We start from the raw sequence: 17,871 nt of genomic DNA, 5'->3' as shown, positions 1-17,871 counted from the left end.
ACAACATGCCCGTCATGGGTTCAAGCCCCGAATAGACCGTGCCCCCATACGCAGGACTGACTATCCTGCTATGGTACCAATAAGTCACTGAAAGCCAAGCTCACTTCACTAGAGTGGGTACAGGCAGGCCTTGACCGACAGAGGTTGTTGTGCCAAAGAAGAAGAAGAAGAAGAAGAAGAAGAAGAACTAAATAAATATTTTACCTGAAGTCACTCGAATTGGGGCAGAATTGATAACAGACATTGCAGAATAGACTTGTGTTGATTGTTCGTCTCATTGTTCGGCATGGCTCATGGTTCCAAGTGGCTGGATTTTCCCTGTTGGAGATTGGAAAGAACAGGAACGCTCCCAATCAAGTCACTATTATCTCAAACATCACAGATCTTGTCGTTAAGGTACAAGTTCAAGTTTATTCCAAATTGTCATCCAAATGGTTTAACAGTTCCCAAACCTAACTAATCCGTACCTTACTAATCTCCTATGAGTAACCGAGATGAAACTTAAAATGCTCGCAATGAGTAATAAGAGCAAAGAGCTGAAGAAGTTCAACCTCAACTTAACGTAATAACCAATATTAAAATGAAAAAAAAGAACAAAAAGATCGTGGCTCGTGGAATGTTTTCTGAGATTTTGAGGGCAACATATCTACATCAAATTCAAAATGGCCTAAAATACTAAAGCTCAATATCTGACATAGAAAATTAGTCAGCAAAAACCCCACCCTTTGGAAATGAGTGCACTTTTGCAGGGATCCCTTCTAAAGTGCCCGAAATGCGCCCCAAGGCGACGGATTTCGGCGATTTATCTGGTCGTTTGCAGCCCCGTCATCCTGACGATGGTGAAGACGTGCAGGATATGATGATGCACAAAAGAGATCGGTGTCTGAAGTGGGCGTTCTCGAGAGTTCTTTGTATAACGGTAAGGATAATGAAAATCCTAAGGATCCTTGATACTAGCTTGGCCATTAGTATTCCAAAAAAGCAAATACATGGAGAGATACACAAACACACACTCACAACTGGTTGTGAAACAGGTTCGTCTAACACGGTCTAAATCTTTTTATTTTATCTCAAACCTTCAACTCCAACTACACACAAATGGATGACGTGTAGCGAGCATGGCACAGTATGGTCAAAAATTTCCCTACGTGACGTACACGCAAAACAAAAAAAAAACGTAACGCTTGAGCACTTGGTGGAGAACGCTTGATGGGTGTCGTCGGGAGAATAAATAGATAACAAAGAAACAAAACAGAAAAAACCGTAACCCATACACGCTACACGGGTTTGTGAATCGGTGGCGTGCGCTGTCGTTGCTTGGTAACTTGCTGAAGTCCGACCGATGGAGATTCACTGAAATGAGCCTTCACACCCACACACTCAACCACTGCTCTGGCACTGTTATTTTTTGGTTTCGGGAGGTGCAGTTCCCTTCCTACTGGCATCTAGCTGTAAAATGGCGTTTCAATCATCGACATACGGATTGTCGAGGATGGGGCCTGCCGTCAAAACTTGCCGTCATCCGAGTGTAGTGTGTCGAGTCCGTCCTCCACGTTAATGTGGATGTTAATCGGACGCTCGAGATCGAGCAGCTCGGACGGAGAGCTCCGCTGCGGATCGTCCCCGCAGGTAGCAGCAGTTCCCGGTGGTTGCCCGCTGGCCGGTTCGTCCTCCCCCGACCCACCACCATGATGGTGGTCCGCGAGCGACGGAAAACCGGATAGCTCGTCCACCAGCGCACCGAGGCTGTGGTGGCCGTGGTGATGATGCTGCACCGACCCAGCCTGATGATGATGATGGTGATGGTGGTGATGATGATGATGTTGCTGCTGCTGCTGCTGTTGGAGCGAACTCTTTTGCGCCGAATGTGTGCCGCACAGTACCTGCTGCTGTTGCTGCTGTTGATGGTGATGGTGCTGCTGGTGTGCCGTTGCCAGCTGCTGATGGTGTGTGGACGGTTGCTGAAGCAGCGTGATCGGTTGATCGTTGGCGCCCGGTGGTCCGGACGCGCTCAGCAACGTTTGATCGAGGTTGAAGAGGGACTCGTGCTTGAAGCTCTCCATCGCCCCGAAGTGGTCCACGTGCAGGAACTTCATCTCGTCCTCGTACACCGAGCTCGGATGCTGCTGCTGCTGATGGTGGTGATGGTGGTGGTGCTGATGCTGTTGAAGCTGCTGCTGCTGCTGTGCATGGTGATGTAGCGACTGCGTGGGCCCATCGTTTGAGTGTAGCGTGCAGCAGCCGCCACTATCCTGGCTGGCCGCACTGACCGTCCCAAGGCAGCCGTCGGCAGAGCTGCTGACGGAGGTGGAGGTCGTGGTGTACGGTGTGCCGGTGGGTGTGAGCTTCGTCGCGGACGAGGTGGTCGTACTGGCGCCGGTAAAGCTGTTCCACTCGAACGTCAAACTGCTCGACCGGCTGCCATCGAGCGAGTTCAGATGGTCAAAGTTGAGGTTCAGGAACAGGTTGGGCGACAGTCGGCCCGGCGACGACAGCGAGCCAATCGTGAGGCGGGGCAGCTCCGCATCCACCACACTGTAGCCGGACGAGCTGACGACACCAGGGCCGCTCGGATCGTCCGCCAGCCCGAGCGTCATACCGTGCAGGGAGCTTCCGTCGAAGGTAAGACCCGAGCTGCTCGAACTTCCCGGCAGCACCACATCTACCGTATCCAGCAGTGAGGTTCTCGCGCCAGGTCCTACATGGTGCTGGTGATGCTGCTGCTGCTGCTGCTGCTGCTGTAGATGATGGTGCAGGTGATGTCCAGCCTGTTCGCCCGACATCGCATCGTTTAGGCTTTTACCCAACCCGCTCAGTGAGGCCACCGCTTGAGAATGGTGCTGGGACTTCAGTCCCCCGCCCATCCCGTGCAGGACCTCGTCCGAAAGTCCCAGGCCATCGTCGTCCTCGTCGTCGTCCAGCATTCGGCTGCTGCCGGTCGCATCGGCCGCATCCACCAGCAGGCCCACCTCAGCACCCAGCACCCCACTGTCGCCCGTCCCCTCTGCACGTGGGCAGGTCGTCGCTGCCCCGGTACTGGTGGAGAGCACGTCCTGCCCGTCCTGGTCGGGGTCGCCGCCACCCGGTCCGCCACCGGTAGTCTTTTCGCTCTTGCGCCACTTGGCCCGCCGGTTCTGGAACCAGACCTGGACACGCGCCTCGGTGAGATCGATGCGCACCGCCAGCTCCTCGCGAAAGAACACGTCCGGGTAGTGCGTCCGCTGGAAGGCACGCTCGAGCTCCTGCAGCTGGAGCGAGTTGAACGTCGTCCTGGAAGGCGGATTGAAGAAGGTTGCGGATTAGTGTGGAAGGGCGTGCTGTTTGAGGAGGCACACTGTTTTGAGGTTTGAAGGTGCAGAGATGCGCTCTGATAAGGCTGGAGGTACACTGGAACGCGTTATGTTCCAGTGTGGTCTGCAAGGGGTTTCTTCTAGGTGATTTCTGTGTTTGAGGAAGATCACTGTGAAATTTGTCATTCGTGCAAACTTCATAAGAGCGTGCTTTTTTTTCTATAAACTGAGCACAAGGGAAAATCGATTGAAAAACTGTAACAGAACCACACAGTAAGCCTATCCAAGGACTGCGTACAGCGTGCCTTGCGAATACTCGTCATATCTTCCCCTTCCCACCACCACCACTAATAATCACTTGCACATCCACTTAGTCCATCGTGTGGGCGTAGGTGCCATACCTGTAGCGGCGCTGCTTTCGCTTCATCGCGGCGAACCAGAAGAATCCCTGGGGCGTATAGTACGGGATTCAGACGGCCCTGCGTCCAGCTGGTGCGATGTCTGGTGACCGTTTCTGGCCCGTCCGGTCGGTCGCATCGGATCGAACTGTGTCGCTCGCAGCCGTGCACCGCTTCTTCGATTCTCAACTTTGCCTTGTCGGTGGTGATGGTGGTGGCGCTGGTGGTGTGCACTGCCATCACCTTCCGCAGGAATCGATCGATCTGATCAGCGTGCGTTTTGGACGCGACACGCTCTACACTGTGCCTGTACCTGTCAGGGCAGAATGGTGGACGGAACATTGCTACGGCTTCCATTGCCTCCGTGAAGTGCTGGATGGGCTTACACCTGCCTGGAGTTCGCGTGTGTATGTGTGTGCATTCTTTGTCTCTGCCCGCGTCCCGTCCAGCCAGCCTTCCCGGGCGTCGTGGGTCGCGAGACATAAGCGCCTACAGAGTGTCGAGTGGCTGCTCCAGTTCCAGTTGCCGCAGTAAGCCGACCGGACGGGGAGCGCAAATCGCCCTCCGATTGCACCGGTACCGATTGCAGGACCCACCCCGTCCCTCCGGTTCCAGGTAGAGCCCCCCCCCCTCATTCATGCAATGCCTTGTTGCGATTATGTCCCGGCCCTCCTCCCCGCCTGGTGGCTTACTGGTTGGTCGGGGGGTTGACATCGCGCACCATTCTACAGCTTCTATTTCGCTCTACCATATTGAGGCTCCTCAGGTTCGGGGCTTTTGAAGGAATGTTGTAGCGTCCAGAAACCCATGCATGCGGTGTTCGAATTCCTTACAGTGCAGAACTCCCTTTTACCCCACCCGCTCGTTTCCACTCGCACTAGCCTGGGGAGTATCTAAAGATTTAAGTACCATTTTCCTGTCAGTACTTTGGGACAACAAACGAAAAAATACAACAAATGTAAAAAGGAAACAATCCCACATTTTTCGCCGCAGTCTCAGCCTGGTCGGTGTGCGTATGTGTGTGAGTGTATGTGTTTATGTGTGTGAGCGAGAGTATCCATTTCTCTTCCGCCCTTCTAGGGTTTGCACCATCAAGTGGTGTGGCGTGCCTTTACAGCTTAACGGCCGCCCCGTTCGCAACGCCATAACGGATGCAATCAGGAATTACTCGGCCTAGCCAAGTGATGCGACTTTACGCATCACGTGCATCTTCCGGGTTGGTGCGACGCCGATGACCTTCAGTATTCAGGAGTAATGTTTCGTTTTTGTTTTTCAAACGCAATTAACCTTCATTGCGAAAGAACTTCATTGTAGCCAAAGCCTCTCTAAACTATACAAACAACAACAACTGTCCAATAGAGATGTAGCTTATAGCTCAGAACTAGTTCAAAGGCGGTTGAATCATTTTCCCGAAATACACGCGTCTCGGTCAACGAGTCATATTACCGCAGTACACGTATAATAACTCCTCCTCCAAGGCATACATTTTATCAATGAGCAAGCGTCATCACACCCACCGGAATTCCATTGTTCTTATTTCAACGCACCTGCAGCAAAAACCGTTGCTGAAATCCGTGGAAAAGCGAAGACCAGTTCTGATAACACGGCAGAAACAACAGGAAGTAGATCCAATCCGTGCTCGTGTGTGGATGAAGATAGAGATGCACAAAACACAATGGTTTAGCTCCGCAAAGCAAGGTAATTGTATATCGTGGCGCCATTTCGGGGGCGACCTGTCGTCCATTAGTAACCACTGGCAACGACGCCATCCACTGGATGCACTCCAATTCGAGCTACGCAGCCCCGGAGTATTATAAAAGCGTAGCAAGCGTACGTGGATGCTGGTTAGTGGTACACCAGTTGTTGGCCGTCCAGGTAATCTCCGTGCCAGGCCATCTTGTTGCTGGATTTACTCTGAATTGGACGCGGCGTAGTGATGAACTGGTGAAGCGTGTAGCGGAGTTGGCATCGCCCAAGGCAGCTATTACAGGCTGTTGCATCAGGCTCTAGTGTAGCTCAACAAAACATGAAGTTAACGGTGAGTGCAGAAGCATCGCTTAGGAGTTTGCTAAAGAAGAGCTAAAAATCTTTGTACTCCTGTCCCGCAGCTGGTTGTGTGTGGTTTTCTGTTCGGTTTGATATTGGCGCCCATCGATGGCCGACTAAAGTACGCGGAGGTGTTCCCAAGCGATGCGTTCCAGAAGCTCGGCGACTCGGATGGTCCGCCGGTGCGTGACCCATCCGAATCCGGGCCAGGCAAGCAAACGGAACCATCGGAACCGACCGACGGGGGACCACTGAACTGTTTCCCGCTGGCCGACCGTTTGCACAAGTACGACTGGGCCCGGTACTATCTGCGCCATCTGGCGGCGGGCTCGGCAAAGGCTGCCGGGTACTCGCCGGCGTCGCCGGGAAATGCGGAGGAGCGCCCCGAAGCGCCGGACGGCTCCAGCATGGCTGGGTTCGTGACGCGTAAGCGTTCCGACTTTAACCGGGATATATCGACCGACCTGTACGCCCAGTACCCATCGTCATGTGCGTGCAAGACAAAGGTAAGGTCCGTCCCGAACCTCGGTGCTCGGGGACATTCTCAGGAAAGGAGCTCGGTAGATCATGCGTTTCGAATTTTCCCACAGTACGAGCTGCTCGATCTTGGCTACACGCACTTCCCACGCTACATCGTGAATGCGATCTGCCAGAACCGGAGCGCCAACAGCCGGAAGTGTTGGCGCGGCTCCAGCTGCAAGGAGATCCCGTATAAGGTGCGCGTGCTGACCAAGCGGTCGGACAACGAGTCGGGCGAGCAGGACCACCACTCCACGCTGCTGCCGGAGCCGCTGCGCGAGTACTGGCGTTTCAAGACGGTCACCATTGCGGCCGCCTGCCAGTGCTCGATCTGACGGTCCACCGTGGACACCCGGGCTTTTGGTCGCATCGATCCCAACCTGGAACGATAACCGGAATAGGAGGGCGTTTCAGCGGTGCCGTCCTGAGGTTGCTCCAATACACTGTCAACTTGTCCGCTACCCAGGTTTTGCTTTTACTGTGCCAAAAATGCGAGGTAGGCCTCCGTTGGCCACTCGACGTCTGTGAGGAGTGTGTGTGTGCGGTGTCTTTCTTTTGGGAAGAACGAATACCACTAGAATAAATATCGTGGTCCTCATAATAAAGCAACGTGTCTGATGTGTCACATACGGGAAGATACGATCATGAGTCCTAATTACTCGCGTGACGTCTTTTTGGGTTTGCCGAGTTGTCTAGCCACTAGGAGAGTCTTCCCACAAGATGGACGATAGCAGCAAACTGATTGCAGCACCTTGTCCCAATGTTGAATACAGTTGGCAGTGAAGAGGTGTGGCAGGCCCGTTTCGGTCTGGAGATCGTAAAGCGTAAAAGCGGTACGCCCCGGATAATAGGGAGCCGTTGTCGTCGTCGGCAGAGCAGCGAGGGTTGAGAAACTCTGGGTGCTCGTGCTTGGGCTTTTCCAGCAGATCCTATTTTCCAAGAGAGCCATTTTGGGAAAGCATGTGCTGTTCTGAGAATCAACTCAGAAGAGAGCTTCGCAGATGTCATTGTGTATGTATGTGTTTGAGCGAGAGAGCGAGAGTATGTGAAAGGTCCTTTACCCTACAACTCCCTTCTATGCAAACAAAAACGACACCCTTCTATTTCTGTTATCATCCCTTCGTACTTCCCGTAGTTTTCCACTCTCTGTTCTCACTTCCGTGGCCGAGCCGGGTATTCTCGCAATCTCAACTTCCATAGTCGTGTATGCTTGATGTCTCTCTCACTCTCTCGCTCATTCAGCATTGTTCTGTCTGCTCGCTCTCCACAACTTGGCCAGCTCGCTCGGACTCTCCGGCAATTTCGTCGCGGACGCTCTCGCAGCCCGAGTTATCCTGGCACGGCAGGCAGGCAGCACCGACCACAGTCCAGACTTCCAGGCCCAAGCCAGCGTTCGCCGTCAGAGGATGACGAAAAAAGAAAACAAGGGTGTGACCGGAGCATTGAAGGCAACGCCAGCACGACGACGACGTGTTTAGTGCGTGCGTTTAGGCGAGTACCACACGGTTTCTCCTGGTCGGTTGTGTTGCCTTGGGACGTTGGGACGCAAAACGTGCAAATGCACGTACGAATTCGTGACACGACCGTCGATTGTGCACGTACGTGCGCGGTGTGCTGTAGTGAAAGTAGGGCAGAGCGTGCAGTCCCCGAACAGTGCTGTGTTGCGTTCAACTCAGCAGAAAAAAGGGGTGTGATTTGTGAGCCAGAACCTGGTAGAAAACGCGCCTGGTAAAAATCCTGCAGGAGTTTTTTGTTTTATCCAGAACTCCAAACAAAATTGAAATTAAAGTGAATTCGTGTGCAACAAAAAGCGTGACAGAACAGCACGAATCCCGTGCATTGCTCCCTGCGCCCTATTTCGCAGCCGTGCAATAGGGAGCGGAACGGCAGGAAGGGACAGAAGTGAAGAAGCAAAAAAAAAGGACGCTCTGCTCACTCTCGTTCGTTCGCTGTCTCGCACAGACGCGCCTCGGGTGCGCACAACAAAGAGCCTGGGTGCGTGTGCGCGCGTGTTTATCCTTGTGTACGTGTACCGTGAGTGTGTGTGATAGCACAGAATTTGCGTTTTTGTCCTACAGGAGTAGAAGAAATATACAAGAAAAAAAAAAATACACACACTGTCACCTCCCTGCTAGACCCTAGCGAGTAAGTCCCGGTGATTCATCCGTCAAAGCTGTGGGCGATGGCGCACGAAGGCTGCTGAGACCCCGGGGGGGGGAGCGACAACCTTTTTTTGCGGCGATGCAGTCGACGGGCAACGGCAACGGTGGTTGGCACGGCACGCAATGCCAGTGAGCCGTCATCGCACGAGAAGCAGCAGAGCCTTGTACCGTCGTCGGGTGTGGGTGTGCAGCTCGTACAGCCATTCCCAGTGGCCGAGCATCTGGGCGACAACCCGCGGCGCGGAACCAACTTCCCCGGAGGATCGTCGGGGCAAACATCTGCCCGGCAGCCCGCGTGGACATTGAAGATCCTGAGCAGCAGCAGCGCAGGAGGGCCTCCGCTTATCGCCATCTCACACAGACACAGTGAGAGAAGAGTGTCGTTTGTGTGTATGTGTATGTGTGCCGAAGTAATGGCACTGCAGTGATAACTTCAAAAGCCGAAAAGCTGGCAAGCGAGAACATCTTAAAAGCGTTCCCAGACAATAGAGGCACAGGCACAGGGGGTTAGGTTTCGCTCAAGAGCAGCCTCTTCAGCGTTCGATACCGTCGCCTGGCACGTCTCGCAGACCAGGCACCCAGCGATCCCAGGGATTTGGTGACGCACTGTCTCCTCCCTGGTGCGTCATCGGGAAGACATCCGCTCAGCTCAGGTCGCTCTCCGCGGTACAGGAAGACGTCGTGGTACCTCCCCCGCGAGTCCTGGCTGCTTCAAAAACAACAAAAAGAACGGAAGTGAACTCCCGTAGTGTCTCCGTAGTGCGCTCCCGAACCAAAGGTGGCCGTGCGGTTTTGTGCGGGGCGTCCATCATCCATCAGCTCAAACTCCGCACCATTCAAACTGGGCCAGCGAGGGGACCGCTCCTCTCTCTCTCTTTCTCTTACACACTTTTCCTCCTCACTCTCCCGCACAAACCCCATCCCTCCTTCCCCTCTCTCCTACATCAGCTTCAACCGGCTGCATTGAAGACGGCCAGCACAGCGCGGTCTGCCCCGGTGTAAAGGGTCACTAGCGGGCGGCGGAAGCAATCCTAAACCCCGGCCGCCACCATGGGCTACCTGGGGATGGCCGAGGACGACGATCAATATCGGGTGCCGCTGATAGCGAAGCTGCTGCACGCCCTGCCCCACTACAACATCACCTTTCACCGGATCAACAACACATTTCGCCCATCAAATGATGTCTATCTCGAGGTGATTAAACTTGCATTGAACCGTTTTGTTGTTGTTGTTGTTGCTTTTCTTTCTTACCGTAGAATGTGAGTATGCGCGTGTGTGTAGAATAGAGAGAGAGAGAGAGAGAGAGAGAGATAGAGAGCAAGCATGCGAGTGTGGTAGTAAGGTAGAGCGAGAATATGCAACAATGGTTGCCCGCTATCTCGGGTGGTGGCGTGCATTATCCTTGCATTATCCACTTGATTTCGCTTCTGGAGCGCCTCAATATCTGCAACCCGTACAGCGTCTCGTGCTTATTAGGTGCTCAAGGCGCTTTGGCGACGTTAGATACATCTTGTTACAGTAGTTGTACAGATACAGTTCGTTGTGCGCTCAGGGCACTTTCTTCTTCCTCTTTTTGGCGCGTTCTATTTTACTTCACTTGCCTGCCAAGAGGAAGCGGATGTGGCAAATGTTGATACCGACTGTACCTGCTGCTAATGATCTCATTTGGCAGTATGCCCCCTCTGGGTAGGGCGGGAGATTTGCATTTTGCGATTGGGCGTTGGTGCCCGCTTTCCGACAATGTTTGGCACCGCAACGACGACATGTCGCGGCCTAGCCTATTTCGCGAATGTGATTGATTGGTTTCTCCGTGGCTGTGCCGTGACGAGCAATTTAATTCCATTCCATCCATTTCTTTTTGGGTCATTTGTTTTGGGATATGAACGGTTTATTTTTTATTCATAATAATTAATTTGAACGGAATGGCCTCATTCATTTCTTTCAGTGAGAATGATGGATGAATCGAACGATTAGACGACCTCATGTTGACACATTTGTGTCCTGTTGAATGTCTGCTTCAGACTCTTGGAACTTACATTATCTGTCTGTTTATCTCTCTCACTCTCCCTCTTATTCCTTTCGTCTTTTTACCACCAAATCTAGAGCCTCGGAATCCTCGGCTCGATACCGGCCGCCCTGCTGATAGTGTCGCTGTTCGGGCTGCTGCTCTACCTGCTGACGCGCTGCTGCGACCGGAAGCCCCGGCCGGCCCACTCGATCACCAGCCTCAAGGTGACGCTCTCGATCGTTACCGTGCTGTGCTGTGCCGCGATCGGGCTCGGCCTGTACGGCAACGATGACCTGCACAACGGGCTGCTCGAGGTGCTGCAGGCCGGCCGGAAGGTGGACGGCGTAGTTTCGTCCGTGCGCAACCAAACCTTCATCCTCGAGAACACGCTCACGATGAAGATCCAGCAGCAGCTGACCGAGCTGGAGGACATCTTCGACCAGAAGACGAACAACCAGACCGCCCTGGCGCAGCTGCAGCAGGCGCTGCTGACCGCGAAGGGCAACATTACGATCGCGAAGAACGCGGCTAACGACATCCGGCGCCCGCTGGTGGGCCTGACCATCACCGACTTCCTCACGGTAAGCTCTCTCTCTCTCTCTCTGTCCTTGTTTTTCTCTTGGAACTTCTGTTTTTCGCTGCAGAAAGGAGACCAGTGGGAGTTGATACGCTGGCCCGGCACGGTCGCCATACTGGCGCTGCTGCTCGTCCTGTGCGCGGTGCTGCTGGTCGGCGTGGCGCGCCACTCGCGCTGCGCCCTCATCCTGTTCAGCGTGTGCGGGCTGCTGGCCGTGACCGGCTCGTGGCTCATGTCCGGCCTGTACCTCTCGACCTCGGTGGCCGTCGGTGACCTGTGCAACGATCCGGCCGACTTTCTCGTGCACCAGGCGCCGCACGAGTTGCCGGCCGACATTCTGCTCTACTACACGCAGTGCGATATCTCCCGCTCGAACCCGTTCACCCAGCGGCTGCGCGAGTCGCAGAACGCGATCAACAATGCGCGCAACGCGATGAGCACCGTGTCCAAGTGAGTTTCATTCATTTAATTATTTTATTACTTTCACAGTCTGGCTTTAAGGTTTGAATGAGGATCTTAACTTGACTTCAATATAATTACAATAATTCAAGGACGTAGAAGTCACAAATAAATACATTTATACACATACATAAACAGAACAGAACATAGAAGGAAGTGTAAAGAGAGATTAGGAAGAATGTTGAAAAGAAAAAGAGCAGAAGAGCAGAAAGCATTTAAAGACGAATTAAATTCAAAGAGATCCTGAAAGTAGTTTAACTACCTGAAACAGCATAACAGAGGATCGTTTTTCATGTCTCTTTCAAATGTGAAACAAGATGTGAATCTATATTAATCTGACATTTCATCTCAGATTGAATTTATTTGAAATTAAAAACTATTTCGATGAAAATTAAATATCAGCGTGATTTGGAATAACATCTTGCAGGTGGTGAAAAACAATGTCACATTAGAAAGTGACTTGGAAAACCCTGTATGACAATACAATGTCTAGAGGATGACATCAACTGATGCCACGGGAAGATACATACAGACATATAGACGTATATAGGCAAGCAAATCTGGAGTATCAATAGAAGAAGCAAGTAACCCGCCGATAAAACTTGACTCACAGGGCGTCGCTGGCTTAGTGATGGCAAAATAAATAATTGTAGTCGCAGTCATAGAGAGGGAGTTGTGTAGAGACAAAAATACATCGACATGTAGCCCAGTTGAAATGTCTTTGAACATTTTGTAAACTAGTGCATCGCTCAATACTAGCAGAACTCCATGTCATAGTCCAAAACTGGACGAACTAGGTTGCAGTAGAGAGTTCCTAAACAGGAAAGATCTCTAAAAACAGGTAAAGCCCTGAGTATGAACCCCAAGATTTTATTTGATATAGTTATTACATCCTCCAATTGTTTTTTGAAGATTAACTGGCAATCAACTGGTAACACGAGACAGAGATACATCGAGTAGCTTATAATCGAAGGCATATCGACGAGTAAAAGAGGGACAAAGGCACATGCAATTAGCAGAACATCATTCAACTAATGAATTTAGGATGAGTGGCAGTCTTTCACAATCAGCACACGAAGAATCAGAGGAAAAAAAATTGATGTCATCCACATATTTCTTTTCATTCTTTTTCATAAATGATGTCTGTTCAATCCTTATGTCCTGTCCTGGCCATCTCCTCTTCGCCGACGATTTGAAAATCTTTCTTCCAATCGCAACTGAGCGGGATCGCCTCACCTATCAGTTGTTTGTTAACTCCTTGTACTGCTGGTGTTCGTCCAACTTTTTAAATGTGTGTTCAGAAAAATGCTCGGTAGTAACCTTTGCTCGTGCTCGTAGTACGTTGATATATTATTATTTGTTTATGGGTATGCAGTTAAATCGTGTTAATCTAATTCGAAACCTACTGTTTGAGGACGGACTAACCTTTTCTGTCCATATAGATAGCGTCATTAGTAGAATCAGCCAAATTATCTACCTACTAATTCGCTCAACAGTTGACTGCAATGATCCTGCTTGCTACTTTAAAATTTTGTATGTTGCTCTAGTTTGACCTCTATTAGAATATGCCAGCATAATATGAAGTCCTACCAGTACTAGAGGCATTACTCGACTTGAAGGTCTCCTCTACAGTCACCTCTCCTTAAAAGATGGCTTGAGAGTCGGCTTGAAAGTCTCCTTTACCCCATATCCAGTCCGTTGTCAACTTATGGGATGTGATTCTTTAGAAAAAAAAATACGGCATATTACTCAGTCTTGCTTTACTGTTGGTTTGATCCCAGGCACTATCGATGTTGACCTAACCTTCTATCTACCATTCATTTCTACATTCCTTCTAGATCCCTCCGCCCTCCCTTCTCTATTGGCTATCCCCACACGTCGACGCTTGTACTGTCATACAGGGTTTTACAAATCACTTTCGAATGTAAACATTGTTTTTCACCGCGTGCAAAATGTTATTCCACTTCACTCTGATGTATAATTTCCGATAATAATAATAATATTTTTAATTTATTCAGCATGCACACATCAACGGTCTGTTGCCATTGATTTTTTTACCGGGCTTCTGGAAGCTGGATCGCATCGATCGTTGACAGTTACAGTGTTCATGGTGAAGACATTTAAAATTATTATGATGAAAATGAAATATCACAGTGATATGGCATAACATTTTGCACGCGATGAAAAACAATGTTAACATTCTAAAGTGAGTTGGAAAACCCTATACCTTCTTTCCGTTCCCGTCTCCTCTTCTCTCATTTTAACCACTTCCTGAATAGCGCAATTTTTGATTCTAAAAGGAATCAATTATCACTAATTCATGGCGTTGAAATTAATTAAAATAAATAAATAAATAAATAAACAAATAAATATAGAAAATGGGGACATTACAGATTTCACATTATAGATTAGACATTATAGATGTCATTGATGAAAAGAACAATCAATAAGGGACTCAGCAGTTAAGTTTCACTTTAAAAAATCGATCTTTTAGTTAAAAATTAAGCCAAGTTATCACTGTTGTCTCAAAGCCAAGCCTAAGCTGGCGGAGGGGGTTCGTCGTCTGCTGCTTTCTGTTCTTTTACACTAACGTACTTTCTCTTCCGTCTCGTCCGTCCGCTTCCCAGGATTTCGCCCGTATTGTTCAAGAACGCTGGCCTAGCGCCCAAGCTTGGGTCGGTCAACGCGGACATTAAGCTGTGCGAGCGTCTGCTGACCGGGCTGACCGCGCTGGTGGACTGCCGCGCCGTCCACTACAGCTACCTCGTGGCGACCCGCGGCCTGTGCGAGTGTGGCCTGCTCGGGCTGGTGCTGATGCTGATCGCCAGCTTCATGGCGGCCATCCTGCTCACCATCATGGTGTGGGTCGACTCGCACACGTGGATCTACATCCGCAAGAGGTAGGTTGCGCGCACGGGAGAGGGGGAATGGGGGAAATATAGTCATTTTCATGAACCGGAGGGTGAAAATTGGGGAAAATTTGACAACAACAACAAAAACAAAATCATCCCATTCACACTACCATCCCACCATACCCACCCCCATCTCGACCCACATCGGGGCAATGGTTTTGTGCGCGTGTGTGTGTGTGTGTGTGTGTTTTTCTCTTGCAGAAATGATTATGCGCAGGTCGAGGAGCAGTCGTACGTATCACACCAATTGCATCCACAGAGCCATCCAAACATGAACACTCGCACACTCCCACATCATCCCAAGGGGTAAGTCGCGCGACCAGTGGGCACCCAAACGCTCAACCCTCCCTTTTTCTCTCCACCATTTCCGCTCTCGTTTCGTTTCATGGTATGGATGCAGCCCGCCGGTCATCAGCGGGTCGCACACGATCGCGCATCCGGGCCGCAGCGCCAAGCACGACCTGGGCCAGATGCAGCAGCAGGCGCAGCAGCAGGCCCAGCAGCAGGCGCAGCAGCAGCTGCACCACCAGCAGGCCCACGCCCAGGCGGCGCAGCAGGCGGCCCAGGCCCAGGCCCACATGATGCACCATCACCAGGCGATGATGCGGGCCGGCGGCACCCACACGCTCGGCCGGCTGCCGTCCCACAGCAGCCCGACCCACCTGCACGGTCCGAACAACGGCAAGTACGCCACCCTCAGTAAGCACTGCAAGACGCTCGACGCGAACGACTTCTACTGAAGTTACGCCGCCTGTAACGATAGAAAGTTCCATCCACCCGCCATGCACCCGCAGCAGCACTATCACGCCCACAGCCACCCGCCGCAGCAGCAGCAGCAGTTGCAGATGCAGCAGCTCCAGCAGCAGCGCGCGATGCTGGATCCGGCGACGGCGGCCGCCGCCGCCGCCCACCATCTCCATCTGCACCAGCAGCAGCAGCAGCATGCCGGTGGCCACGCGCATCCCGCCCAGACGATGACGATCAACCGCAAGCTGCACGGGGCGGCAGGGGTCCCGGGGGCCCACCCGACGCTGCCCCCGGTCTACGGCGATGACACGCCGCCCCCGCTGCCACCGCTGCGCAACCCGCAGAAGGCGCTACTGCCCCAGCCGGTGGCGACCGTCGCGGGCAGTGACGCCTGCACGACCGATCCCGGGGCCGGCACCGACAAGCAGATCTACATCTACTCCACCGCCAAGTACGGGCGGTACGATCCGAACGGCAAGACGGCATCGCAGCAGCAGCCGCAGCAACCGCAGCAACCGCATCCAGCCCCCGGCAAGGGTGTGGAGGGCGGCCCGGCCGACAAGGGCAGCGCTGGCGGCAAGAACCCGAACACCACCACGTTCAGCTCGACGCCCGGCTACAGCAGCAAGCCGCTGCCGTCGATCATCAACTGCCCCCTGCCGGACATACCGAAGGGGGTGGCGGGCGCTGCGCCCACCAGCAAGGACGACATCTACGTCAAGCGCAAGCTGCTGACGGACCACCCGAACGGCAGCAAGTTTGCCACGCTCAAGCCGATCCCGGCGCCCAAGATTGAGCCGAACGGGCTGAACGGCAAGCACACCGGGGCCGACCAGCAGCTGCCGCCACCGCCACCGCCTCCCCTACCGGTGACGGGCGGGTCGTCCGGTTCGTCCGGCGGCTCCTCGTCCGGGTACGGCACGGCCGGGCTGACCACCTCCCAGATCCAGTCGCTGCCACTGCCTCCGCCGCCGCTCGAGCTGCAGAGCGACCCGGACGATCCGGGGCTGCGGTTGCCACCGCCACCGACGAGCGAGGAGCTGCTGGAGAGTGGGGCGGCCGGCCAGCCGAACGGGGACGGCGTCCCGAACGGGGCCGACACCTCAGCCCTGGCGGAGAAGCCAGGGCACGACGAGAACAGCTTCTACGCGGTGACCGAGCTGTAAAGCGGCTGAAGTGCAACAAACAAACAAAACAAAAAAACGCGGAACAAAACAAGGATGGAACTCTTTAGGGTCTTCACTGCCCGATTGTGCCCTTGGGCGGGATGCCAATCAGTGGGCTAACGAACAACATAGCAAGACACCTACTATTGTTACAGGCAAACACACACGACGAAAAACGGAAACGAACACAATAATCGACCGGAAAGCGATGCGGCAGTGAACGAAACCGAACAAATGCTAATCGTAAATATATATAGTAACACACACACAAACACACACACACACAGACAGACACCCACACACACACACACACATACACATATACACCTTAGCGCTGTAGGAAAATTGTAAGAGAGGGTCGGTTACTAGTGCGGTAAGGAGAATACTAAAGGTTAAAACAATTCTTACAATTAGATGCTAATGCTAGTGTTTTTGGGGAAGGTGGGGGGAAGCTCAGGGCATGGTGCCCTTTGCGAGCCCGTGCGAATCGTGTACAGAGCGGTCGTGGGATCCATCGTGTCAGCGGTAGGCTGTGGAGCGTATTTTTGTTGGCGGGGAAGGGCCACACTTGGTTCGTGAAGGATTTTTGCGCCAAACTTACGCCTAATTTTGGTGCCATTTTTTGTTTCTTTTTCTTCTGCTGCATGGTTTAAATCCCATTCGTTTAGGTTTTTTTTTCAGAAAGAAGTTACCAATTTCCGTGTTGCAAAAAAAAAAAAAAATATTGCTTCCGTAAGTTCAATTAAAACAGCACACAATATTGATTCCTCAAATTGCTGTAACAGTGCTCGAGCAAGCCATAACGGGAGGGTTTCGTTGTGCAGATCGCATACTTTTGGGCGCATCGTTTTCCGCAACCACGCCTCGAAGCATGCAAAAGTGTCGTTTGTGTCGTTGAGCTGAGTTTGGTTCGCAGTTTGGCTTGTTTTCCTCTTCTTTTCCGGTTTCCGGTGAAAAATGGAGACAAAGTTAGATAGGAAAGGCCCTTCACCGCAGCACGCTGACACGCGGCCAAAAACTAAAAACAAAATAGTCGAATTCATGTAGCGAAGCGCAAAAACACTCGTAACACACTTATCGTACACATTACCGTAAACTACTAGACTACCCAGTAAGCATTAGGGATATTTTGCCGGATGAGGCGGACGAGATAATGGGAGGAAGGCAAAAAAAAGAAGAAACACGCAAACACACACACATTAACACAGGAATTGGAGCGACTGTGGCGCGAGTCGACCGGGCAGGAATTGTATGCAAATTATGAATTAAAAGGATTGAAAAGTATCAAACACGCGGCAACTGGGCATTACTACAACACACACACACACACCCGAGCCTGCACTGTGTCATGGGGCAATCGTTCCCGTCTTAAGGAAGGATAGTTTTATAGAGATATACAAGCATATTAGTGGTAGAAACGGTACGGTGGCGGCTTTCGTTCGAATGATTCCCTTCCCTTTTGCTAGCAAGTTACGTTGTGGTCCTGCCCGTACCGGGGACTTGGTGTTGAGAGGTGCAAAGAGTGAGGGTGTCTGTTCGAGTTTTTTTTTTGGTCGTTGTTTTTCGTTTTTTACATCTTTCATCTCA

At 52.0% G+C, this 17,871-nt stretch overlaps 4 protein-coding genes across 5 annotated transcripts; 3 read left to right on the top strand and 1 right to left on the bottom strand.

The window, feature by feature from the left end:
- Positions 1–1,023: 1,023 nt before the first annotated feature.
- On the bottom strand, positions 1,024–3,830 carry LOC120906669 (hormone receptor 4-like). The gene is made up of 2 exons (XM_040318516.1): positions 3,692–3,830; positions 1,024–3,270 (listed from the first exon to the last, which is right to left on the bottom strand). The coding sequence occupies exons 1-2, from the start codon at positions 3,715–3,717 to the stop codon at positions 1,506–1,508; spliced, it is 1,791 nt and encodes a 596-aa protein (XP_040174450.1). The 5' UTR covers positions 3,718–3,830; the 3' UTR covers positions 1,024–1,505.
- A 637-nt stretch (positions 3,831–4,467) lies between these two features.
- On the top strand, positions 4,468–6,892 carry LOC120906764. The gene is made up of 3 exons (XM_040318704.1): positions 4,468–5,726; positions 5,797–6,240; positions 6,325–6,892. The coding sequence occupies exons 1-3, from the start codon at positions 5,715–5,717 to the stop codon at positions 6,586–6,588; spliced, it is 720 nt and encodes a 239-aa protein (XP_040174638.1). The 5' UTR covers positions 4,468–5,714; the 3' UTR covers positions 6,589–6,892.
- A 715-nt stretch (positions 6,893–7,607) lies between these two features.
- On the top strand, positions 7,608–15,126 carry LOC120906031 (protein tweety-like). 2 transcript variants are annotated; one of them, XM_040317431.1, is made up of 6 exons: positions 7,608–9,609; positions 10,519–11,004; positions 11,068–11,450; positions 14,087–14,359; positions 14,573–14,677; positions 14,772–15,126. In XM_040317431.1, exons 1-6 carry the CDS (start codon positions 9,466–9,468, stop codon positions 15,109–15,111), a joined length of 1,731 nt encoding a protein of 576 aa, XP_040173365.1. In that variant the 5' UTR covers positions 7,608–9,465; the 3' UTR covers positions 15,112–15,126. The 2 variants fall into 2 exon arrangements, with proteins under 2 accessions (XP_040173365.1, XP_040173366.1); XM_040317432.1 differs by lacking the exon at positions 14,573–14,677.
- Positions 15,127–15,216: 90 nt separating this feature from the next.
- LOC120905572 (protein tweety-like) lies at positions 15,217–16,284 on the top strand. Its single transcript, XM_040316493.1, has one exon. It carries the CDS (start codon positions 15,217–15,219, stop codon positions 16,282–16,284), a length of 1,068 nt encoding a protein of 355 aa, XP_040172427.1.
- The last annotated feature ends 1,587 nt before the right edge of the window (positions 16,285–17,871 follow it).

This window comes from Anopheles arabiensis, chromosome X, assembly GCF_016920715.1.
Source record: "Anopheles arabiensis isolate DONGOLA chromosome X, AaraD3, whole genome shotgun sequence".
NCBI classification, from domain to species: Eukaryota; Metazoa; Arthropoda; class Insecta; order Diptera; family Culicidae; genus Anopheles; species Anopheles arabiensis.
The sequence above is the reverse complement of the archived record's forward strand: the minus strand, read 5'-3'. Positions and strand labels throughout refer to the sequence as shown.

Bases quoted from the DNA above. Each gene is read 5' to 3' on its own strand.
- LOC120906669 (XM_040318516.1), bottom strand. From the start codon at position 3,717: ATGAAGCGAAAGCAGCGCCGCTACAG. The intron at 3,271-3,691 runs GTATGGCACCTA...TCCGCCTTCCAG, and splicing joins CGAAAGCAGCGCCGCTACAG to GACGACGTTCAACTCGCTCC.
- LOC120906764 (XM_040318704.1), top strand. The intron at 6,241-6,324 runs GTAAGGTCCGTC...ATTTTCCCACAG, and splicing joins CATGTGCGTGCAAGACAAAG to TACGAGCTGCTCGATCTTGG.
- LOC120906031 (XM_040317431.1), top strand. From the start codon at position 9,466: ATGGGCTACCTGGGGATGGCCGAGGACGACGATCAATATCGGGTGCCG. The intron at 11,005-11,067 runs GTAAGCTCTCTC...TTTTCGCTGCAG, and splicing joins CCATCACCGACTTCCTCACG to AAAGGAGACCAGTGGGAGTT. The intron at 14,360-14,572 runs GTAGGTTGCGCG...TTTCTCTTGCAG, and splicing joins TGGATCTACATCCGCAAGAG to AAATGATTATGCGCAGGTCG.
- LOC120905572 (XM_040316493.1), top strand. From the start codon at position 15,217: ATGCAGCAGCTCCAGCAGCAGCGCGCGATGCTGGATCCGGCGACGGCG.